General features: G+C 41.6%; 2 protein-coding genes across 2 annotated transcripts; one reads left to right on the top strand and one right to left on the bottom strand.

Moving 5' to 3' along the window:
• The first annotated feature begins 2,753 nt into the window (after positions 1-2,753).
• On the top strand, positions 2,754-3,614 carry LOC147334546 (uncharacterized). The gene has a single exon (XM_086287362.1). The coding sequence runs from the start codon at positions 2,754-2,756 to the stop codon at positions 3,612-3,614; it is 861 nt and encodes a 286-aa protein (XP_086143488.1).
• Positions 3,615-13,622: 10,008 nt separating this feature from the next.
• Positions 13,623-17,426, bottom strand: LOC147334545 (serine protease FAM111A-like). Its single transcript, XM_086285937.1, has 5 exons — positions 17,392-17,426; positions 16,600-16,884; positions 16,212-16,503; positions 15,768-15,815; positions 13,623-15,674 (listed from the first exon to the last, which is right to left on the bottom strand). Exons 1-5 carry the CDS (start codon positions 17,424-17,426, stop codon positions 13,926-13,928), a joined length of 2,409 nt encoding a protein of 802 aa, XP_086142063.1. The 3' UTR covers positions 13,623-13,925.
• Between the last annotated feature and the right edge of the window lie 8,191 nt (positions 17,427-25,617).

Raw genomic sequence — 25,617 nt, 5'->3', positions numbered from 1 at the left:
TTCTGTTTGACGTTTAGTCAGCTGTGTAAAAACCAAGGAGGAACCCACCCGGGGGATTAATAAAGTTTTATTTTATCTAATCTAATCTAACAACTGTAATCTCAGCCAAACCGATTTACTCACGAACAAATAAAACACTGAAAAAAGCCCAGCAATAACATTTGAGGTTGTCTAAGTGACTTATATATTACGTTTAACCTGAGTAGCGAAAGTCCGCGGTGATCTGAAAATGATGTGCCGGGAGTTGTGCCGTTCTCTGCGGCTTCAGTGACCCTCGAGCTCCCGGCTGGCTATCGAGCTGGTGGGTAGCAGACGTCTCCGAAAACGTCGAAGCACTTTTGCAAATATGCGATATCTTGATAAACCGAGCAGATATTTGATGTTTACACAACTACTTTCTCGCCTGAAAATATGTTAAAAGTTTATTTTGTGACCCAGAAAGATTAGTATGAGTAATTTTAAAACTTAGTAGCGGCCGCCATTGTTGGAAACTGGAGTTTGGCTGGGCCGCGCTATGAATTCTGGGATGTGGTAGGCCACGAAGGACACACCCGACCCATCCTTCAAATTCGGGGAAAAGGAGGACGCATTTGTCGGCTGCATTCGGAGGAGTCTACGAATTTGGACAGCCTTCGGTGCGTCGCTGTGACGTAATCGGTCTACAAATGCGGCCTCAGGAAGATGCAGCCCATGAATTTGGACACGACACCGAAGCAGTTAGGTTCTAAATGAAGCTTCGGACATCACTGATCACGTGAATATGGCAAAAACGAATCAAGCTTCGACACAGAAGCAGTGTGTTGATTTTTTTGACGCACGCACCGGAGCTTTAGCTTCAAGCGGGCCATCACTAGTTTCTAGTGTTTCTAGTGTTTCTAGTGTTTAGTCACCTGCTCCAGTTTAGTATATCTTTTCCAGTGTTTCTGTCCTCAGCTCCTCTGTTCAGACTTTTGTTGGTCTTTTGGTGAGTTTAGTTAGTACGAGGTTTTCCCCAGCAATAAAGCTGCACTTTAAGTTTCACTTCCGTGTCTGAGTCCTGCATTTCGGGTCCACCACTCCTGCTTGCCTGCCTGCCACACAGCCAATCATGACACCTACTGAATATACTGTGGTTGACAAAGACAGAGTTTTGAAGAGGAAAAGTGAGAGAAAGTAATCCTCGGTACTTGAATTAAAAAAAAGGTATTATGCTAAAATGAATTTCCAGGGAAGAATGCACCTACAATAAGTAGTTCAAAACATTTTATCACAAAAATTACAGTTGTAAATTTCTGCAGAGACGCTTGTTTTTACTCTGCTTGTTTGGATTTCGACTTAGCACTGAACAGAGATTTTCTAACAATCTAGCTAGAGTTATGCAAACTAAAATCTTCACTCACATGCTATAAAAAGGATTCCATCGGAATTATTTATGTACACACAGGGTCATTCAAATTAAGGCACCATTTAATTTGAATGAACACCTGTCTTAGATTACAAGCTCTTTGAATACTGTCACATCTAACTGATTGATCGAGAAATATACAGACATTAAAAATCTTATACAAGGTATTTAATCTACTATGTACATATCCTCAACAGTCTTAAACTGTATGTTATTTTCTGCTACATATAAAAACTCAACTTAAACCATTTACACTAATTACACAAAATCCATGTTAGTTTTTGGTTTCCTACATGTTGGGGTGAAAATAAAAAATATATTTTTGATATACAAAGTATCCATGGTGGTTAGAAAATACAGACGTACCCTAGAAGACGACCCAAATGCTGAAGTAGAATTTGCTGCTGTAATTTAAAGTGAGTGCTACTATTTGAGTCATACAAAAAGCTGACATAGTTCAGCTGCTGTGTGAACTGTGAGCAACCTGAGCACCAGCAGAAGCATCAGTGCATATTTAAAGTGAAGAGCAGACGTCAGTTTGGAGACGCAAACCAGAGGAAACAATTTAACCAAAAAGGTGCTCTTTAATCTCTTATAATTTAGCAACAGATTCATTTTTAAATGTTTTTTTCATAAATATTTGAGCTGTTACTTATCTTTTTAACGTGATGCCACTGAGGTTAAAGTGTATCAATCTGTAGTTATTATATATTAATGTTATCTCTTGTTGAACTTGTAATTAATAGTGTTGCAAAAGCTAATTCAGTGATTATTTTGAATCTCATTTTCTGGTTTATTCTTCTTACGATTACTCTTAAAAGCCCCACTTTGTTTTGGTCCAACTTACAACGCTATGGTTTAATGAAGAAATCACTGTTTGTAGATTACATAAATCTGAGAACATTGATTGGGATTACAGGATTAGATCATAGATAAAGGATCAAGGATAAGTGGCACAATGTGTTTTGCATTTGAACATATTAATATGCACTGAGAGATGAAACTTTTTATACCATATATAGAAGATATAGATGTTTGCTCTGATTGTTTTCCCTCCCAGTGCAGACTAATCCACAATTTGATGAATTTTTAGATGACAGAGGATAATGATCAATTGTTTGTTATTACACTCCACAAGTTTTACAGCATGATATTATACATGACCAACACCCTGTCATTTCTTTTCATTTTATTTCAACGTATTTGTTGATTAAAGAAAAATGCTGTATAAAAATATTTCAGGTACCACTCACACTTTTGCTCCCAAAACTACACTAACTCGTCTTATTTTAACAAGATTTATTTTAACTGTCTGTCCTTCTAATTGTTTTTTCTCTCTCATGCATCAGACCTACATCATACAACAGAAATGTCACTTAACTCCACCTCCAACTATCTTCTGGACTATTTCTGCCCCATGAATTCATCCCAATTGATTCCCTACTATGCAGTGAAAATCATCCTCCTCCTCACTCTCTCTGTCATCATCTTTTATATTGGTCACCAAAGATGGCGGCAGCAGCGCTCCTTTAAAACAGCAAGCCACTCTGACATCTTCACCTACCACATGGCTGCTATGAACCTGATCTGGGTTTTGGGGTGTTTGGTCATGTATTGTGGCACGTACACTAATCACTTAGTGAGTGCGACAGTAGGATCATACGCTTCTAATATTGCTTATTATGGAGAGATATTTTTCCACCTCCTGACCTGTGTAGAACGTTATCTGGCTGTTCTTCACCCCATCACCTACATGAGTCTAAGAAATGCCCGTGGGGTCAGGATCAGAAACATCAGCATCGGCTGTGTTTGGCTGCTGAGCTTTGGACTGACATGTGTTATAGTTTTAATACCTCCTAACTACAGATTTGCCCCATTGTTCTGCATTTTGGCTCCCTCCATAATAACTATATCTTTCTGCAGCCTCTCTGTTCTCTGTGTGTTGATTCGCCCAGGGCCAGGGGAAGCGGGTGGGGAAAGGGAGATGGTTGACCAATCAAAGCTGAGAGCTTTCTACACTGTCACGGCTATAACCTGTGCTGTGTGGCTATGGGTTGTTGGGATACTTGTATTTAATGCTCTCAACATCTCAAATCTAGTGAGCAGCACTGCCCTGTGTTCAGTGTTTGTGTATGCGGTCTGGTTTAACTTTTCCAAATCTTTGGTGTTACCTCTGCTGTTTCTGCATAGGGCAGGAAAACTCTCATGTTCCTGTTGTATCAACAAATGAAGACAAGGATTGAATTTGGCTACAAATGAGAGATATACATGATTTTACAAGTATAATATACTAAAATGTTTGGAACTGTTTCAGTTTTTTTTTTTTACTATTATAAAACAGGGCTAAGTCAACAGCCCAACCACAACAATATCCTGAAATAGATCCTTTTAGTGGCGCTAATGTAAGTGTATTTTTAAATCAAACATTTGGGAGAAATGCATGACTGAAAAGTGCAGCAGAGGAAATTCTGTCTAAAACGATGTCTTGAAGAAGCACTATTTCTTCAGCTGCACAAAAAAGAATGTAACTATAAAATACACATTGGGACCATGACTGGTTTCTAAATTTGACATCATAGACATGCTCAGCTCTTATAGTTATGTCAACATTTGAAAAAGCATTCATCTTTGTTTGAAAAAATGGAAAACAGACTAAATGATTTGATTTCCCAAGGTTATCATATGTCACATACAGAACAATGGCTGCTCGCTATGCAAATGACAGGACAAATCACCTTTATTGTTTGTACAATGCTTGTTTGTGCTTTGTATGTGTTTACATATGTATTTTTTTCAGGTTGTTCAGTTGTACTAGGCAGGATGTTTAAAGTTCAAAACGTATGTTTAGCTGAGACATGCAGAATTTAAAATGTGTAGAAATCACCTTATAGTTGAGAAGGTAGGGCAAAATAAGTGCATGCTTCGTCCTACACCTTTCAAACAGAAGAATGGAGTGATATTTTGTAATGATTGTGAATGTACATGCTTGAAATAAAAAATAAACTGAACTGAATGATACCTATGTACAACACAAATTAATGTGCAGTGTGGTCCGTTGGGACATACTGTAACTTCTATTTTATTGTGATACTTTATTGTAATTGAGAGTCCATTTGATTAACTGTTTATTTTCATTCAGTTTAAGTATATAGTCTGCAGCTTCTCATCCTCTTCTATTGCTCATGAAGTGAAAAATGCATACAGCACATGTTCTAAGCAGTTCATTTAACTTTAACTCAAAAAAATATATATTTTTAAATGAACATAAAAAAATCACGGGAAGAATTTCCACGTGACTAAATGGCTTTATATTAGCATTGCCAATTCTGTTATTCTATCTTAATGTACGTACTTCAGTTGGACCAGATTAATTAATTAATGATGGATTTACTTACTCACTGCAATTGAGTCCAACTTAATTCAATTGAGTTGATCTGATGCAAATTATATTAGTCCGATAAAACTATTTAATTCTATTACAAAGACATTTATTAAGATGAAATCCTTTCTATGATTATTTTAATTTCATTTCAAGAGTTGTTTTTTCGAGTGTTCAAGAAAGTCTAGGGTCTAATATTTGATTTATAACAACAACAACCTATTTCTGCAAATATTCGTCATGGTTGTGGGGGAGGCTGGGGCCTGTGGCAGGTGCACCCTCCACAGTCTATCTCTGGGCTAACACAGAAAGACAGACAACCATTTGAACTCACATTTGTGGCTAATCTTAAATCACCAATTAACCTAACCCCAATACCTGCATGACTGTACAAGAAAAACAAAGAACCCAGAGAGAACCTACAGCAAACTCAGCCAGATTGTGAATTTGAGCCCCGGCAACAGTGCTAACCACTGCACCACCAAGCTGTCAAACAGGCTTTAAAAAAGGGATTGGCTATCTCTTAGACTTATGTAAGGATCTTACGTGTTTAACACAATTTCCTCATGCTTCACAGTAAAGTGTAACTATATAGTGTAGAATCTACTTGATATGCAGAGAGGGTAGATTAAATTATTCATATTCACATATGTTTGAGTAAAGTAAGTCAGTAATATAGCAATGTTAAACACTGCATGTGAGTCGGCTCGCGTGCTTTGGATTGTGGTTTGGGGAAGGCGTCCATCTTAGTCAAGTCAAGCAGCTTTTTTTGGTATAATGAAAAAAGGAAATTTGGTGGTTTTCCATTTACAAAAGTCTAATTTGTAATTTAAACACAAGAATTTCTTGTTTCTATGAATGTAATTAAATCATGTAGGATCAGTTTGAAGTTCAACAACTTAATTTGTTCTTGTTGAAATGACCTGATACAATCTAGTAAGAGTGGTTAGTTCCCTGGACTCATGAAATTCACAAGATCACATGAGATATCAAACTGCAGGAGTTATAAGAGGCAGACAACTACAGGTTTATTGCAGATGAAAAAGCTGTGTTCAGTAAGTGACACTTATTCAACACATTCATCAACACTTATTGATGGATAAGTGTTGATTTAACTCAGTTGTATAAATTTATGCCAAAGCAAAACAATTGTGTGCAACGAATGCCCACTATTGAATTAAATAAATCCAACATGGCCTTTTTTTCAGTGTACGATACAAATCTTGTTAAAGATTTTTCTTTACATTTTTGTCCTTGAAAGGTTAGATCACAATATGTAGCAATAGCATACATGTGGTGTGTGTATGGTTGTCTGCCTCTTATAGCCCCAGTTGTTTTCCTGTGGTTTGAAATTTTGCGCAATCTTGTGAATTTTGTGAGTCCAGGCAACTAAGCACTGTATCATGTCATCTCAACAAAAAACAAATTAAGTTGTAGAATTTCATGCAGATCATACGTGATTCGCTTAGGTTTACCATAGAAACATGAATGTCTTTTGTATCTTGTAAAAGTAACAACATATTCAACATTATTTTCTGACTTACTGTTAGAAAGCAATAAAAGCATGCCCTAGTTCAGACACCAACCAGGAAGAAACAACATGAGAAACGGAACAACATCGTCATCCCTTATGTAGCAGGTTTATCAGAGAATCTCAGGAGAATTTCTCCAAGCATGTCATCCAAGTGCACTTCAGACACAGCCATGCTCTCAGAAAAAAAGGCTCATCGCAAAGAAAAAACTCCCAAAGTCAAGATAAACAATATAGTATGTACTGTGGAGTGTGGCAAAAAGTGCACAGACCTCTACAATGGAGAAACCAAACAGCCACTTCATTAACACCTGGCACAAGATAGAATAGCCACCTCAACAGGACAAGATTCATCTGCAGCTGAAGGATAAAAGTCACTCTTCCAAAAATGTCATCAAATTTTAGAACAAAGAAAAATACTTGAAACTTATTTGCATGTATGACTTAATGCAGGCTTCAGTTCGAGTTGTCCACCATCATGTCATAATTATTCTCATGTTATGACACATCATTGTCACTCTGTGTGAAACTTTACAGCGCAGTTCTTCTGTGCTGTAAAACACAGGTGCACATTACTCTTTACTAATGAAAATTGAAATGAGTGTGTGGGTCAGGGGTGATTTTAGCCTATTTTTTTAGCCCAAAATGAATCAAAGCAAATCAAAGATTTCTTACGTTTTTGACAATATTTACTGTTTGTGTGACACACTACTAACAATATAAGAAGCATACAGTACTTAATTGAGACGTAACATTTTAACAACAAAAGTATAGATACCACCCCCCCCCCGCACACGCTCACACACACCCACACCCCCTCCCAAAATGGTTTGTTCCAGTTCACCTCTCCCCTACTCTGGCTCTAGCGCCCTTTCTGCCAGTGTGATGGTGGCTGAGAGGTGTAAGTGTAAGTGCGTGGCTTAAAACAGGACATGTTAGCTGCATTTAAACTTAGTTAGGTATGAGTCAGACCATGATGAATGTGTTGAACAACACTGGACCAGCTCTTTATCCTCTCCAGGATACTTGAGGGTGCATGGGAGTTTGCCCAACCAGTCTACATGTGTTTTGTGGACTTGGAGAAGGCATTCGACCGTGTCCCTCAGGGTGTCCTGTGGGAGGTGCTGCGGGAGTATGGGGTGTCTGGCCCATTGCTACGGGCCATTCGATCCCTATACAACCGTTGCAAGAGCTTGGTTCGCATTGCCGGCAATAAGTCGGACTCGATCCCAGTGGGTGATGGGCTCCGCCAGGGCTGCCCTTTGTCTCCGGTTCTGTTCATAATTTTTATGGACAGGATTTCTAGGCGCAGCCAAGTGGCGGAGGGCTTTTGCTTTGGTGGCCTCAGAATCTCATCTCTGATTTTTGTGGATGATGTGGTTCTGTTGGCTTCATCAGGTGAGGGCCTCCAGCTCGCACTGGAACAGTTTGCAGCCGAGTGTGAAGCAGCGGGAATGAGGATCAGCACCTCCAAATCTGAGGCCATGGTCCTCAGCTGGAAAAGGGTGGAGTGCTCACTCCGGGTCGGGGATGAGTTCCTGCCCCAAGTGGAGGAGTTCAAGTATCTCGGGGTCTTGTTCACGAGTGATGGGAGAAGGGAGCCGGAGATCGACAGACGGATTGGGGCTGCAGCTGCAGTAATGCGGACGCTGCACCGGTCCGTCGTGGTGAAGAGGGAGCTGAGTGTAAAAGCGAAGCTCTCAATTTACAGGTCGATCTACGTCCCTACCCTCACCTATGGCCACGAGCTGTGGGTAGTGACCGAAAGAACGAGATCGCGGATACAAGCGACAGAAATGAGCTTCCTCCGAAGGGTGGCTGGCCTCTCCCTTAGAGATAGGGTGAGAAGTTCGGCCATCCGGGAGGGGCTCAGAGTAGAGCCGCTGCTGCTCCACATCGAAAGGAGCCAGCTGAGGTGGTTCGGGCATCTGACAAGGATGCCTCCTGGGCGCCTCCTGGGTGGGGTGTTCCAGGCATGTCCCACCGGGAGGAGGCCCCGGGGCAGACCCAGGACACGCTGGAGAGATTATATCTCTCGGCTGGCCTGGGAACGCCTTGGTATTCCCCCGGATAAGCTGGAGGAGGTGGCTGGGGAGAGGGAGGTCTGGGCCTCTTTGCTTAGGCTGCTGCCCCCGCGACCCGGCCTCGGATAAAGCAGATGAAGATGGATGGATGGATGGATGGATGGAGTCAGACCATGTTTCTTTTTAGCTGAAAAACATTACACCCAGGTAACCTGCAGTGTTGAAAACGTGTATTAAATCCGATTCTTTCATTTCCCTTCCTGAATAGAAAGAACATGACGCAGTTGATCAAAACTCTTAAATCATTCTTTTATTCATTTCCGGAAACGGAGATATGCACCCGGCTAAAGCCTCCGCACATCTGAAGCTTTAGAAGCCAAAATATGTATAATATAATTAGTCATACATCACACATAGTTTCGATAAAAACAACTCCTTCTGGCCTGACTAATGTGTGTGTGTGCGTGTTACTGCTTTTTCTGTCTGGTTTCCTGTTCTTAATATTGCCTCTGCAGCTCTGCACTAAACTTCCTCTTTCTTAAACTTCCCCTAACTTCAACCTCTGTTGCTAGGCGACCTATCACCCTCTGACCTAGTTCTCTCTCACAGCTGGCCTTGCTTTATAGAGGCCTTTATTATTAAACTACATAAAACAATATGATCAGAAAATACGCAAGAATATATATTTATTGAGTAACACGTGTTTTCCAACTATGTGACCCTACAATACGATCTACTCTGTATTACATTGTATTGTAACTTAAGCACATAACTAAGGCTACGTCCACACGTACATGGGTATTTTTGAAAACTGAGATTTTCCGTTTTCGTTTTAAAAAATAATTCCGTCCACACGTAAACGCAGAAATGAAGGAAAACGCTGGTAGGAACATGCCAAAGCAAGAGGTGGCGATATATTCCTAACAGTGTAGAAATGTTGGCCAATCAGAAGTCTAGAAGCCTCGGTGGGAAATAGTCAGTGTTGGGGAGTAACGGAATACATGTACCGCCGTTACGTATTTAGAATACAAAATATGAGTAACTGTATTCCGTTACAGTTACCGTTTAAAAAGGTGGTATTCAGAATACAGTTACTTTGTTGAAATAAATGGATTACACTGCGGTACTTTCCTGTTTCATTTTGTCGCGGGTTAGGACTGTTTGGGTTTTGTTTGACAGCTACGTTCTTTCGTTCCAGGCGGCAGCGTTATGGTTGCCATGGTTACAGGGCGACGCTCTCTCTCTCTTTCTGCGACTGTGTGTTTCCTGGGTGAGAGAGCGCCTTTTCGTTGTTGTTGTTGTGCTAAGCTAACAGGCAGAATGCTACAAGCATAGCTCTAAAGAATGCAGCATCATGGGCAGTATAGTCCGTGTTGCAGGGAGAATGCACTGCCATACACGTTATGTGTCTGTGAGCGCGAGGAGGGAGAAAAAGGCGAGTGGAAAGGTACGAGTTGTCGTCGAGGAAAAACGGGAGCTGGAAACATGTAAATATACAGTGGGGCAAAAAAGTATTTAGTCAGCCACCGATTGTGCAAGTTCCCCCACTTAAAATGATGACAGAGGTCAGTAATTTGCACCAGAGGTACACTTCAACTGTGAGAGACAGAATGTGAAAAAAAAATCCATGAATTCACATGGTAGGATTTGTAAAGAATTTATTCGTAAATTAGGGTGGAAAATAAGTATTTGGTCACCTCAAACAAGGAAAATCTCTGGCTCTCACAGACCTGTAACATCTTCTGTAAGAAGCTTTTCTGTCCCCCACTCGTTACCTGTATGAATGGCACCTGTTTGAACTCATCATCTGTATAGACACCTGTCCACAGCCTCAAACAGTCAGACTCCAAACTCCGCCATGGCCAAGACCAAAGAGCTGTCGAAGGACACCAGGAAAAGTATTGTAGACCTGCACCAGACTGGGAAGAGTGAATCTACAATAGGCAAGCAGCTTGGTGTGAAAAAATCAACTGTGGGAGCAATCATCAGAAAATGGAAGACATACAAGACAACTGATAATCTCCCTCGATCTGGGGCTCCACGCAAGATCTCATCCCGTGGGGTCAAAATGATCATGAGAACGGTGAGCAAAGATCCCAGAACCACACGGGGGGACCTGGTGAATGACCTGCAGAGAGCTGGGACCAAAGTAACAAAGGTCACCATCAGTAACACACTAAAACGGCAGGGAATCAAATCCCGCAGTGCCAGACGTGTTCCACTGCTGAAGCCAGTGCATGTCCAGGCCCGTCTGAAGTTTGCCAGAGAGCACATGGATGATACAGCAGAGGATTGGGAGAATGTCATGTGGTCAGATGAAACCAAAGTAGAACTTTTTGGTATAAACTCAACTCGTCGTGTTTGGAGGACGAAGAATACTGAGTTGGATCCCAAGAACACCATACCTACTGTGAAGCATGGGGATGGAAACATCATGCTATGGAGCTGTTTTTCTGCCAAGGGGACAGGACGACCGATCCGTGTTAAGGACAGAATGAATGGGGCCATGTATCGTGAGATTTTGAGCCAAAACCTCCTTCCATCAGTGAGAACTTTGAAGATGAAACGCGGCTGGGCCTTCCAACATGACAATGATCCAAAACACACCGCCCGGGCAACAAAGGAGTGGCTCCGTAAGAAGCATTTGAAAGTCCTGGAGTGGCCTAGCCAATCTCCAGACCTCAACCCCATAGAAAATCTGTGGCGGGAGTTGAAAGTCCGTGTTGCTCGGCGACAGCCCCAAAACATCTCTGCTCTCGAGAAGATCTGCATGGAGGAATGGGCCAAAATACCAGCTACTGTGTGTGCAAACCTGGGGCCTGTTCTTCGTACGTCGCTTACTACATCCAAGATCAAATGACACATCCAAGACCAAACTATCGCGCTAACCGTGAGCTCGCTAATCCGGTTCCCCGAACACACCTGCTGTTGACGATTAGTACAGCTGGACGCAGTAATGTGACATCACTGGGTGTCGTAAAAGGGGCTACGCATCGATAGTAGAAACATTGATCGGCAACCCGCTGATTGGTCGGCGAAAATGTCGAAGGGGCGTGCACGGTATTTTCCGGCAGCAGAGCAAGAACTCTTGATTGAGGGATTTCAGGAGTTTCAGAGTTTAATTAAAACGCAAGAGAACACTGCAAAGGCTGCAAAAGCAAGGAGAGAGGGGCTGGCAGAAAGTTGCTGACAAATCAAACTCGTAGGTAATTTAATAATAATAATAATAATGGATTGGGTTTATATAGCGCTTTCCAAGGCACCCAAAGCGCTGTACGATACCACTATTCATTCACTCCCACATTCACACACTGGTGGAGGCAGCTACGGTTGTAGCCAGGCTGCCATATCGCGCCATCGGCCCCTCTGGCCAACACCATTAGGCGGTAGGGTAGATCTATCATATGACACTATATTGTCCAATATCATATGGCATTATATTATATTATAATATGTTATATTATATCCCCTTTCACATTAGAGCCACAACAGGACCCACAAGAACATGGGAACAAGTAAAAGTGGAATACAGGAGTATTCTACAGAATGGTAATATTTATCTCTTAGATTGCTTTTCGTCTCTTGGCAAGGTAATACTGGCCTGTAATACTCTGTTAGTTTGTTCATAACAGCAACCAAGAAAAGGGCAGAGGAAAAAAAGACAGGTGGTGGTCCTGCACCCCCTCGTCAACAAGTTGGTTAAGTAAATAATACCCTCACGGGAATATCGATATCTCTCAATGAGCACACTGTCGCGCTGAGCTAAAGGATCCTGTCTATCCCGCAATATACGCTGAATTCTGAGGACTCTCCTTATCAATCTTGCACCTTCCGCAATGGGTTGGTCGCGTAAACGGACAGGATATGACTGCGACAGGCTTCCCAAATCCACCTTCGCTTTTATAGCCGTGGTCTCCCATCTTGATTACACGAAGTAATTTACAATTACTACTCTGAAATATGAATTACATCTGTAATAATCACATACATGTAATAGAATGTTAATAGTACATTTCCCTTTTTTAGGAAATGACCTGTGTGAAATCAATAAATGGATCAGGTGCTGCACTGTCTTTAGTTACATTGATGTTATTTATTTATGGTGAAACAGTGGTGGAATATCGCTGTTGCTTTCGTATAAATGAAGCGGACATACCTGCGTGGCCGCGATCTAATCCTGTTTACATAAAGTAAACCTGCTCCCCAGCAGGTTTACGCTTACGGCTCTGTTGCTATGACAGCAAGTCCCGGATGAGCTTCGGGGAACCGAACGATCCAGGATCACGCAAAATCGTCAACAATCTAATCCAGCTAACTTACTTAGCGAGGTACGAAGAACAGGCCCCTGGTAAAGACCTATAGTAAACGTTTGACCTCTTTTATTGCCAACAAAGGTTATGTTACAAAGTATTGAGTTGTATTTTTGTTATTGACCAAATACTTATTTGCCACCCTGATTTACGAATAAATTCTTTACAAATCCTACCATGTGGATTCATGGATTTTTTTTTCACATTCTGTCTCTCACAGTTGACGTGTACCTCTGGTGCAAATTACTGACCTCTGTCATCATTTTAGGTGGGGGAACTTGCACAATCGGTGGCTGACTAAATACTTTTTTGCCCCACTGTATAAGTATATTCTTATACTCTCTAGACCGAAGAAGTCACTTGGATGAAACAAAACGTTTCTCCCACCAGTTTTGAAAAATTGAACCACTCTAACATGAAGGTGAGTTTAGCATTTTTTTTAAAATTTTATTCAGAACTGAAATAATAACAGGAGAAAAGGATTGGTGTTACTCACTATGACACGTTTTATCTTTGGGAAGTTTTGCCAAAAAGACATGTACACCAAGCCTCAAAAAATGTGTCTGACAGAAAATCTTTTCCTGTGTGGGTTTTTCAAGAATAGTGTAAAGAATCTTGACTTGAAATAAACAAATTTCCTTTTTCAACAGGAAGGAAAGTTTAAAACAAAGAAACATTATAGTTCATAATGACAACACTAAACATGTCACAAACAGGTTAACAGCATATGGTTTGTATTACATTGTACTAAACATACACAGCAATGTTAAAACACAAGGGGTAAAAAACATGATTTTCAAAGGATGGTTTTCATTCCACCAGTAGTTATAAAACAAAACAAAAAAACAGACATAATAAAAACCCTGGGTAATACATCTGAACAGACAGCTACACACCCACTAAGTAGAAACTTCTACTAAAATCTAAACATTAAACTAAGGCCAGCTACAAGCTTGGTTTTAAAACATCACTTCTATATCATTGTAGTGTGCCTTTAAGGGTAAATACACAGTATCTGTGTTTTTCAGTCGCAAAGTCAGAAGTTTTCTTATTATATAAATTATTTTACTCAGCATGAGGTTATGTCCGCAGTATAAGCTTTGACTGTAATCTCTCTCAGTATAGGGCTATAGTAACTTCACTAAGCTTCAAATCCTCCTGTGCCTTATACCACAGGTCCCCAGAGGCACAGGTTCAGGTTACATCTTATGTGTTCAATTCTTTGAAGAATAATGCATTAGAAAAAAAGGAATCTCTGAAATCAGAAATAGTTTGCAACTTGCCCTAATCTGTATACCTAACTGACTTCCATTGGCTCCTCAGCATTGAGTATCTCTTTCAGGTGTGGGTTTCTTTTTGCTGCCTTCTCAACTTTCTTCAACAGCTCCTCATTTTCACTTTCCTTCAGATTTTCCACAAAGTTTTCAAATATAGTAAGAAGAGGAATGGCATATTCAATGACGCTCTCATCACTGTTGACTGAATCACAGACATAACCTGCAGTGTGCAAACCAAAAACTCTGCCAAGTCCATCAAACACTGGAGAACCAGAGGCACCGTGATACATGAAAGTGTGGTAGGTCGCTACCTTTCCTGCTTTACATCCACCTATCAATATGTCATTAATGCCATGCTCTTTGAGCCAATCACTGATTGTTTTGATGATGAGCAGGTTTTTGTACTGATACAAATGTTCATCAATAGCCTGCCCTCTCTTATCTGTCTCAATGATACATGTAGGATCCATTTTTTTCACCCCCCCTGCTGGGTGTCCAATGATGCAGGCTTCACCATTGGCAGGCAGTGGTCCAAACTCACTGAGCAGCCCTGGTGGTACCTTTATGTTCTGTGCTCTTGTTTGCTGGTTTGGTTTTGAGCCTTCAGGGTTGAGCTCCAGAACTGCATAATCTAGATCAGCATCAAAGTCAGTGAATGTATTCTCTGCTCTAAAGTAGTAGAAATTTGTTTCTGGCTCAGACTTCTCGTAGTCAAATACAGCAAACACTTCTACATCCTGCTGCAGCGCCTTTCCTTCAACGTAACCATCAAACAAATGTGCGCTAGTCAGGATGAAAGTATCAAACAGCACAAAGCCTGTTCCCATAGAAACATCCTTAACAATGACTTTGCAAACTGACTTTCCCAGTTCTAGCAGCTTCCTGACTCTGTGAACTTCACTGAAGGACTGCTGGATCTTTCCAAAGTTTTCCTTCCTGAGATTCAGTGCTTCCTGATACAAATCACCAGGGAATCTACTCTCCATCCATCGTTTCAGATCTGGAAACTGCTCACGCAGTAGTTCATAAATCTTGTTTCTATCAACATCACTGCTGGTTTCTTTCACTGCGGTTTTTACACGGATTCCCTCCTGTTGTGCTAAATAGACGATCTCTGACCCTGATCTTCTTTCACAATTACTTTGAGAATTATTTGTTGGGCTTTCTTGCGACTTTCCATTGTTTTCTTTTTTATCTTTTGGAAGGCGTATCTTGAATTGTTTCTGGTGTAGGATTTCTACCTTTTGTGTGCATACAGTGAGGCGTTTGGGATCCTGATTGTTGGACAGCTCAAAGTTACCAAGGTCATCAATGAAGCGACCGTCTCTCTTCAGAGCCTCAGCCACAGTTATTCCCTTTTCTCCATAAACACAGAGGTTCTTGAACTGTTTTACATCATTATTTTTAAAAAGTTCCTTTGTTTTAGTGTGTAGCCCACCAACTGTGTCTATATAGAAGACAGAATAGTGCCCTTTTGGATGCACTATTTTGGAATGTTGGACTTTACCTTCAACTTTTTCTGCTCTACATGATATGATCAGACACTCACCATCATCAATGCAAGAACAGGGGAAATGTGTTGCAACAATTGACTTCTTATCCTCTTTACCTAGCTGAATGATAATGTTCTCATCTGCACACTTAATCTTCTCATTGCATTTCTCATTTGATTTTATGGCTTCCAGCACTGTGCAAAGCTGATTACACTGAACAGTATATTCATAACTAGCTTGACTGAATTTCACCGTAAATTCATGGGAATGTTGAACCTAGAGGAAATTAGAGCGAGATGGTTAGAAACACAGTGGTACTAAAGAAGCAGAGCAGTATTTTGGTCATGTAATGTAACACGGTACACTTACAGTGAAATCACTGTCATTTTCCTCCTTTGGTCGAGTTGGCGTAAATCCCTGCAGAAATAACAGATATTAAAATATATAAATACATATCAAATTATTCAAGATTCAAAGTGTTTATTGTCATGTGTCCAAAGAAAAAAAAAAGCATTTCTCTATGCAATGAAATTCTTTCTTTGCTGTCCACCCTCAGATGCCGGTTAATATATACAATAGAAATAGAACAGAAAAAATACAAATAGTGCAAATAAATAAATGAAGACAGAAAAGGAGACAAAATATTGAATTGTGAAACAGAGGTGCAAAAGACCTGTGGCTGTAATATGCTGGCTTAATATGCAGGATGACCTGATGTGCAAAAAATTATTTTTACTGTTCAAAAATAGGTCAGCTGTTCAATGACAGTGGGGAAGAAGGAGTTGTTGAGTCTGGATGTTCTGGATTTCACACTTCTAAACCTTTGTCCTGAGGGCAGAAGTGTGAACAGTCCGTGTTGGGGCATGTGGGGTCTTTGAGGATGGAGGCAGCTCTTCTCTGGACTCTGTGATTGTAGATGCTCTGCAGAGAGAGCAGCGGACTCCTGATGATCTTCTCCGCGGTTGTTATCACTCTCTGCAGGCGTTTGCGGTCCATAGCAGTAGTGCTGCCATACCATGCAGTGATGCAGCTGGTCAGTGTGGTCTCCACAGTGCAGCTGTAGAACCTGCTGAGGATCTTGGCCGACATACCAAATTCCCTCAGCCTCCTCAGGAAATACAGCCGCTGCTGAGCCTTCTTGACCAGCTGTGTGGTGTTCAGTGTCCAGGTCAGGTCCTCAGAGATGTAGACGCCCAGGTACCTAAAGCTGTTCACCCTCTCCACTTCAAGTCCCCGGATAGACAGTGGTTGGTGAGGCCTCCTCTTCTTCCTCATGTCCACTATCATCTCCTTTGTCTTGTCAGTGTAGAGGGTGAGGTTGTTGTCCTCACACCATGACACCAGACCGGCCACCTCTCTCCTGTAAGCTGCTTTGCCCCCTCCAGTGATGCGGCCAATCACTGCAGTGTCGGGCGTGAACTTCAAAACGATGTTATCTTTGTTGGAGGTGACACAGTCATGGGTGTACAGGGTGTAGAGGATGGGACTGAGGACACAACCCTGTGGAACTCTAGTGTTTGTAATAATATTGGCTGAAGTCCTGTTTTTTAAGGTTAACCTAATAATGTATTTTGTCTTGCTTTGTTTTTTTTTAGTTTGTAATGTAGATTATTTAAAAATACCTTTATGTCATGTTTTTTTAATATTTGGTATTAAAATTTTGTATTCTGATTACAAAAGTGTGAAAAATGGTGAATCTCCTTGTATGACCTTCCTTTGTCACAATTTGTGGGTTGCACACAGTGTTGGATAATATGAAGCAGACCCTTGCAGAGATGTGAAGCATGACGTGGCCCTCAGACCAAATCACTGGTATGTGCATATCTCATCAATCATACTTCAACTCCCTATAAAGCTCACACAGATTCAGTTTTCATTGACAGTGTCAGAAATGTAAAGGTTCATATTTCATGATTACATAAAATATTAAACATGTCAAGAACCTACGAGCTTGTTTATTGTTCAATCAGCTATTTTCACACTGACATAAGACCTCACCTGAGGGGGTTTAGGTCCTTCTGACTGCATGCTTGCTTTGCTGCTGCTGCCACTGGGACTGTTCTGTTAAAAAAAGAAAAGCACAGATAAATTAATTTGGCTGATAAATACAGAGTAGAAATGGGGAAGCAATAACATTGCAGTATTATTAGTTTTTACTTACCGTTTGCTTGGAAAGAAAGTCCCTAATATCTCCAGTGTTCTTTGATCATTTGGGAGGCATTTTCTCCTGCAATCGTGAACATAAAAGCAGAGTATGTCAAGTGTTTGTTCTTAAGACGGAAAAAAACTGTGGTGTTTCGAACAGTTTTGTTGTCCAGAAGACTCACATTGAAACTAAACACACCTCTGTTTTTTACTGTAGTCGTCAGGGAGGGATGAAAAAGTTCAGATGTTGATATCCTGATAAAAATAAATAATTAATATCTAAAAAATATCCAGAAAAGGAAAATGCTGAAAATGCCTGTTGGCACACATTATGAGCAAATAGTTGGAAAATGTCAAAATACAACTAACCATGGATGTCTTGTGGGTTTCTCTAAGTTTCTCCAAACTGAGGCTTTGTTGCTTTTCAAAAATACACTACACAAGTAGCAACAAATTGCCCACCAAAAGTCACGTGTGTGCTGCTTACTCTTACTCTTGAGCCTCTGAACTAATCAGCATAGAGCCCAGCAGCTAAGGTTGCTTAGAAGGACTTACACCAGAAGAAGTACTTTTTTTTTCTTTTCCTAAAAACATCTAACAGGAACATTTCCTGTTCTAGGAAACCAAAACATGGTCCATCATACTCATTTTTGTGTTGGATTTGATTTAATTTTGTAACAAATTAGATATGGCAGTATGTCTGTAAGGGGGTAATTTAGCCAAAAAGCATAAAAAGCAAAATAAATTCTCAACAGCTATAAATTGTTATGAATTATTATGGTACATTAAATATCTCAGAATCCAAAATTACAACCAGAACAAAGCAGGGCCATGATAAGATAAGACTGGTCTAATAACTGTATGAAACACATTTCCTTCGTGCGTGTGCCTGATGCATGCAAAAGAAAGGCTGCAGGAAGCACTTTGTTCTTTAACGTCTCAATGGTTTGGTTCAGCAAAGAACAGTGTCTCTTTACTAAAGCTGCATTTGTGCCGGCAGATGCTCATCTCATCTCCTATAAAGTTGTCTACTGAGTGGCACAGCCTCAAAAGCCGCACAACTGCCAAAGAATTAATACTCCCTGTGCTGTGGCTATGGTTTTCACTATGATTGATGACACAGCAGCCAGCAAACTATGGGCTATTCCTCTGTCCAATAATACAATCAGCAGGCAAATATCTATGTCAAAGAGGAGCACCTTAATGATAAGGTGCGTGACAGCCACTTTTCTCTGCAGATGGATGAAGTTTCAAATTTAACTGTTACAACTTTCTTATGAAACCTTGTGGCATACCTCAGTGACATGTTTCTGAAACTCAATGAACTGGATTTCTGCCTCAGCTTTTGTTGATGCACAGTTAAAGTGGCTTTGTTTAAAGTGTATTGCACAGCGCTATGTACTGTCCCCTTGTGGTCATCCTACAAACAATGCAGCATGAAGGAGCTGCATGTTGCATATAATGATGCAATGAGGATCCTTTTTAAGATAGGGGGCAGTGCCAGTTAGATGTTTGCAGCTGTGGGTGTTTGGACTTTTAAAGCACCTTTAATAAATGTAATGTTCACATTTAGAGGTGTGTGCAGCTGCTTTTTCTCTGCAGATGGATGAAGTTTCAATGGCTCCAGTAACAGTATCATTTTAGCACTCTCAGATCCGACAGTGAGTGGTTCCCGCTACTCATCCAGTCTGAGGAAGCACTGGTTGAAGTTTTTGGGCATTTATTGATTTCTTTTAAGTAATCGTCTATTTTATGAATATTATGGTTTTAAATTTTTTACAATGTTTTATATTTTATATATATAAATTTTTTTATTAAGGTTTATATGTTGTGTTTTGTCTTGTTTCTATGGACATAAAGTCAGTCAATAAAGACTGAATTGAAATGAAAATTACCGGATTCTATCACGTTGTCATCGTCCCGGCGCGCTCTCTCTCTCTCTTTCTCTCTCTCATCGCTATGCCTGTGCGGAGCTCATGTTGGGCTCCCGCCTTTGGCCCACGTACCTGCAGTTAATCCCCCATGTAATAGATTTCAGGGACCCGTCCTGAATCCTGAACCCTTGGACCCCCTGAGCGTGAGTGTTGGCAGTTTGGCGTGGAGTTTGTGTGTGAGGATGGTTAGGGTCTCACTCCCCTCGTGGGGAATGAGAGGAGCTGAGCGAGTTTAGACCCCTGGAGCGCGGACCCTCCCCCACCTGTATATAGAGCCTTCCGGTGTTGTTTAATAAAGAACTGTTTAACTGTGTCAGTCCGCGCCTGAGTCCGTCCCGCCTGCCCTGACACACGTATTTCTTAAATCCAGCTTCACACACACCATTTAATCTAGGTCAGTTTTTGAGCAGGTTTCACTGGTGTAAATTAGCCTATATCCTCTGAGATACAAACACGGGTGAGAAAGTTAAACTCACCTTTCAGTCCGACTTCTCCAGATATTTCCAGATGTTTCTCCGGTCAGGCTGAGAGAGCCGCTGACTTTCACAAACACGCGTGGGAAATGGAGCAAAGATCCACAAGGTTTCGTGACAGCAGCTCCTAAAGTTGATGATCGGGTGAATAAGAGCGAACGTTGGGCGAGCGCTCAGTCCTCTGACCGCTTCGGGAGTGAGTCAGAGCAGTCAATACTGGCGCCTCTTCACCGGGAACAAATCCGCAAATAACCCCGCCCATATCTGTCAAATTCAACCCAATTGAATCACAGAGACAAGTCTGCTCAGTATGAAACGTACGGCGGGAGTGTGAGTGTGACATACATTTTTGTGGTTTAACATGTTTCTATTTAATAATTAAACTGTTTCATTTAAAACTATAGTTTAAAAAAACTGTCCTGGCTAAATTGCACCACAATAACTCCTACTTTAGAGCAATGAGTGTCATATCCAACCGATTGCGGGAGTGTGATTATGACGTTATTTCTGTGGATTGCAGTGGTGGGCAGAACAATCCAAATATCAACAATATTAATTGATATTTAAAGTTTGTATTGATATTAATCAATACCATTACCAGTGTAATGAAATCAATACTTTCGTTTCTGTTTCTCGCCTGTATTGCACTGCTGCGGTTTCATCAAAGAGGCAACCTGGCTGTCTGTGTAAGTGCCGCTGCTTTGATGTGTCACTGCAGGGAGCAGGCGCAGTTTGCTCCTCCCCCTCCCGTCTTGCGTTTTAACGTACGGTCACGTGACTGAGCAGCGCTAGGCAAGCAATAATAATAATTAATAATAACAGAAAAGGCAAAGCATACATGATTGTGTTCAAATCTTTCAAAATGTGAAGTCAGAAACTTTATTATGACGCAAGTTCAACTTGCTCAGGTTATCTGGCTTCGTTTAGCCTAACATCAGCAGGGAGGTTAGGTTAGCTAAGTGATTACATGACACTTCATGAATAAAAACAGGGTTTCTCAATCTAGCCATGAGCGTGTACACATCAAACAATCAGCACTGGTAAGACACGATCAATCAGAAACACGGACCGAGTCGCACGTTTTAGTGTGTATTCACAAGTTAACTGGCTCGTCATTACTCTGTTATTAATGCATGGAAGTTGTTCATTGTTTTCATTGAAGTGTGAAACAGAGATGTGTGCAAAAGACCTGTGGCTGTAATATTAAACATATTAGAAACTTAAAAATGTAACTATTTTAAAAGTTCAACAATTAGCTCCTTTCACACCAACATAAGACGTCACCCACGAGGGTGTAGCTCCCTGTGGCTCCATGCTCGCACTGATGCTGCTACCACCAGGGCTGTCCTGATTTAAAAACAACAACAACAACAACAACAACAAACCCACCACACACACACACACAAACGCACATACAACAAAATCTTTGGCGACAAGTGATAGATATCCATATTATAAATGGGGAAGGATGGACACAGCACTTTTATTAGCATTTTACTCACAGTTTGCCTTGCTAAAAAGCGCATGATGTCCCCCACATTCTTTTTTTTCATTTGGGAGGCATTTTCTCCTGAAATTAATAATAGGGTATCTGATGTGCTTGTTTTTGTTGGGGTTAAAGGCTAACAAACCAGACATAGTGGTGGTAGACAAACAGAAGAAGACGGCCGTAGTGATCGATGTAGCGGTTCCGAATGACAGCAACATCAGAAAGAAGGAACCCGAGAAGCTGGAGAAATACCAAGGGCTCAGAGAAGAGCTCGAGAGGATGTGGAAGGTGAAGGTAACGGTGGTCCCCGTGGTATTCGGAGCACTAGGAGCAGTGACTCCCAAGATAGGCAGATCCCGGGAACAACATCGGAGATCTCTGTCCAGAAGAGCGCAGTCCTGGGAACAGCTAACCCTCAAGCTCCCAGGCCTCTGGTAGAGGACCCGAGCTTGAAGGATAAACTGCCCGCAGGGGCGTGCTGGGTGTTTATATATATATATATATATATATATATATACAGTGGGGCAAAAAAGTATTTAGTCAGCCACCGATTGTGCAAGTTCCCCCACTTAAAATGATGACAGAGGTCAGTAATTTGCACCAGAGGTACACTTCAACCGTGAGAGACAGAATGTGAAAAAATAAATCCATGAATTCACATGGTAGGATTTGTAAAGAATTTATCCGTAAATCAGGGTGGCAAATACGTTTTTGGTCACCTCAAACATGGAAAATCTCTGGCTCTCACAGACCTGTAACGTCTTCTGTAAGAAGCTTTTCTGTCCCCCACTCGTTACCTGTATGAATGGCACCTGTTTGAACTCATCATCTGTATAAAAGACACCTGTCCACAGCCTCAAACAGTCAGACTCCAAACTCCGCCATGGCCAAGACCAAAGAGCTCTCGAAGGACACCAGGAAAAGTATTGTAGACCTGCACCAGACTGGGAAGAGTGAATCTACAGGCAAGCAGCTTGGTGTGAAAAAATCAACTGTGGGAGCAATCATCAGAAAATGGAAGACATACAAGACCACTGATAATCTCCCACGATCTGGGGCTCCACGCAAGATCTCATCCCGTGGGGTCAAAATGATCATGAGAACGGTGAGCAAAGATCCCAGAACCACACGGGGGGACCTGGTGAATGACCTGCAGAGAGCTGGGACCAAAGTAACAAAGGTCACCATCAGTAACACACTACAACGGCAGGGAATCAAATCCCGCAGTGCCAGACGTGTTCCGCTGCTGAAGCCAGTGCATGTCCAGGCCCGTCTGAAGTTTGCCAGAGAGCACATGGATGATACAGCAGAGGATTGGGAGAATGTCATGTGGTCAGATGAAACCAAAGTAGAACTTTTTGGTATAAACTCAACTCGTCGTGTTTGGAGGACGAAGAATACTGAGTTGGATCCCAAGAACACCATACCTACTGTGAAGCATGGGGGTGGAAACATCATGCTATGGAGCTGTTTTTCTGCCAAGGGGACAGGACGACTGATCCGTGTTAAGGACAGAATGAATGGGGCCATGTATCGTGAGATTTTGAGCCAAAACCTCCTTCCATCAGTGAGAACTTTGAAGATGAAACGCGGCTGGGTCTTCCAACATGACAATGATCCAAAACACACCGCCCGGGCAACAAAGGAGTGGCTCCGTAAGAAGCATTCGAAAGTCCTGGAGTGGCCTAGCCAGTCTCCAGACCTCAACCCCATAGAAAATCTGTGGCGGGAGTTGAAAGTCCGTGTTGCTCGGCGACAGCCCCAAAACATCACTGCTCCCGAGAAGATCTGCATGGAGGAATGGGCCAAAATACCAGCTACTGTGTGTGCAAACCTGGTAAAGACCTATAGTAAACGTTTGACCTCTGTTATTGCCAACAAAGGTTATGTTACAAAGTATTGAGTTGTATTTTTGTTATTGACCAAATACTTATTTTCCACCCTGATTTACGAATAAATTCTTTACAAATCCTACCATGTGGATTCATGGATTTTTTTTTCACATTCTGTCTCTCACAGTTGAAGTGTACCTCTGGTGCAAATTACTGACCTCTGTCATCATTTTAAGTGGGGGAACTTGCACAATCGGTGGCTGACTAAATACTTTTTTGCCCCACTGTAATAATAACCACTGCAGCCAAGAAGAGTGCCTGACGAGCCCAGTTGTAAGTAAGCTATTAAGACTCGACTGTACACAGTGTTCGTGTTTTCCTCCGAAAACAATAAGTTCCGTTGGAGCAGTCTTTCAACGCCTCTCTCTGTCTCTCGCAAGAAAAATTGACCCACACAACAAAGTAAAGCTATTTTTCGGCTACGAGCCGACAGGGACCCCGCCGTATTAGTCAGAGGTCCCTTTACTACAGTTCGGAGTCAGACCTTCAGTAATAGTAATAAATCACACAGCAATAGTACATTCACGTTGTTGTAAAAAGCATGATAATATATTAAGTATTCCAAAGTATTCAGAATACGTTACTGTCATTGAGTAACGTAACGGAATACGCTACAGAATACATTTTGGGGCATGTATTCTGTATTCTGTAACGGAATACATTTTAAAAGTAACCTTCCCAACACTGGAAATAGTAAACAAGGATGGGGCATAGAAGCAGAACCTAGTAGTATGTGTGGAGGGACAGTAACTTTGTGTGTATATGTAAGCATTTAAGCACTGCAGAGAGTACAATTAACAGTAACGGTATTGTAGAAATTCATTTCACCGAAACAATAACGTGGCGTACAGTGTGACGTCAAAAAAGGTGCACACCTTTGACACTGCATTTTATGCGTTTTCTCCGTTTTCTCTGTTTTCTCCGTTTTTCTCATCCACAGGTAAATGCAAAAACTGAGTTTTCAAAAATATCCACCCTGGCCGGAGTTTTTAAAAATCTCCGTTTTCAGTGACCGAAAACGCCATTTACGTGTGGACGAAAGGTGCAAACGCATAGAAAAATCTGCGTTTTCAAAAATACCCGGCTTAAACTTGTCCGTAGCCTACTGTTGTTACCACTGTGTTATGTGAAGGCTGTGTGCAGGCAGGAGTGGTGGTAAGGAGGACCCAAGGTACAGACACTCAGAGGCAAAACTTGAACTCAAAACAGCTTTAATGCTAAACTCAAATGCAACATAACTGGATATATCAAAATAAACTTACACCGGAAGACTGACAGAACACACAGCAAGATAAGGGTAGATCGCGAAACGGACACAGAGAAACACAGGGCTTAAATACACAGAGGGAGCAAACAGGGAATAGGTAACAGGAGGGAAACACAGCTGGGGCAAATCAGGTCTAACGAGACAAGGGGAAGCAAAACCAGATACATTAACATCAGACGTGGACCTTCAAAATAAAACAGGAAACATAACAAAGACTGAACTAAAGACACAGACTCACATGCAGGCACTGCAACAAAGGGAACAAAGACATGGGACCAGGGCAGACAGACACTGACTGGACACGGGGATATAGCAACTAAGGATTACACAGAGACATAAACCATAAGACATAACTCTAACGAAGAAACCAAAGAATAGAAATGATAAATAATACAATAAACTCAAAACCCTGGGTCAACGACCCAGGCATCCCAACACACTGTCTTGTTTGAAATGGAATGAGGGAAGTTGGTGTTGAGAAATCAGTTTTACCCCGGTTCTTTTTATTCCTCGAGCATCCAGAGACGGCACCGGACTCAGTAGTCATTTTCACAAAACCTTTATTCATCTTTATTCATCTTCATTTAAGCATGCATCTTCTAGAAGGGAAGACGAGGCCGGTGTCCCTCTCCAAATCTTCACCCCTTTGTTAGTTACAGCCAGCTTTATAGAAGCGACCCCATCATAAAACCCCCTCTACGGTGTGCTGCAAACTCTGTCTGTGTCTATGTGCACGAGCACATGAATGCCTACATGTACGCGTTCCCACGTGTCTATGTGAGTGCTCGTGTGTGCCTGTTTACGCATACCTGTGTGTATGTGTGAGTGCACATGAGTGAGTGTGCGTGTGGATGTGTGTGCGTGACAGTTAAAACACTGTGGGTGTAGGTAACTCCCTAGAGGTCATAAAACCCCTCTCCCTTCCAAACCACAGTTACAAATGTTGAGACCCCCACCCTAAAACATCCTCTGGGGAATTTCCACTCAGTGGGGGAGAGGCCTCCTACAATCTACTCCTA

Source organism: Aulonocara sp. 'chitande type north' Nkhata Bay, linkage group LG3, assembly GCF_057382095.1.
Source record: "Aulonocara sp. 'chitande type north' Nkhata Bay isolate Kocher_YH1m ecotype deep benthic linkage group LG3, A_spYH_male_GT1.1, whole genome shotgun sequence".
Lineage (NCBI taxonomy): Eukaryota > Metazoa > Chordata > Actinopteri > Cichliformes > Cichlidae > Aulonocara > Aulonocara sp. 'chitande type north' Nkhata Bay.
This window is presented reverse-complemented; position numbering and strand designations above follow the sequence as displayed.

Coding starts and splice junctions, on each gene's coding strand:
- LOC147334546 (XM_086287362.1), top strand. CDS start 2,754: ATGTCACTTAACTCCACCTCCAACTATCTTCTGGACTATTTCTGCCCC.
- LOC147334545 (XM_086285937.1), bottom strand. CDS start 17,426: ATGCAGTCAGAAGGACCTAAACCCCCTCAGGTGAG. Junction 16,504..16,599: donor GAGAGGGTGAACAGCTTTAG/GTACCTGGGCGT, acceptor TTTCCTGAGGAG/GCTGAGGGAATTTGGTATGT. Junction 15,816..16,211: donor CTCAGGACAAAGGTTTAGAA/GTGTGAAATCCA, acceptor TTATTTCTGCAG/GGATTTACGCCAACTCGACC.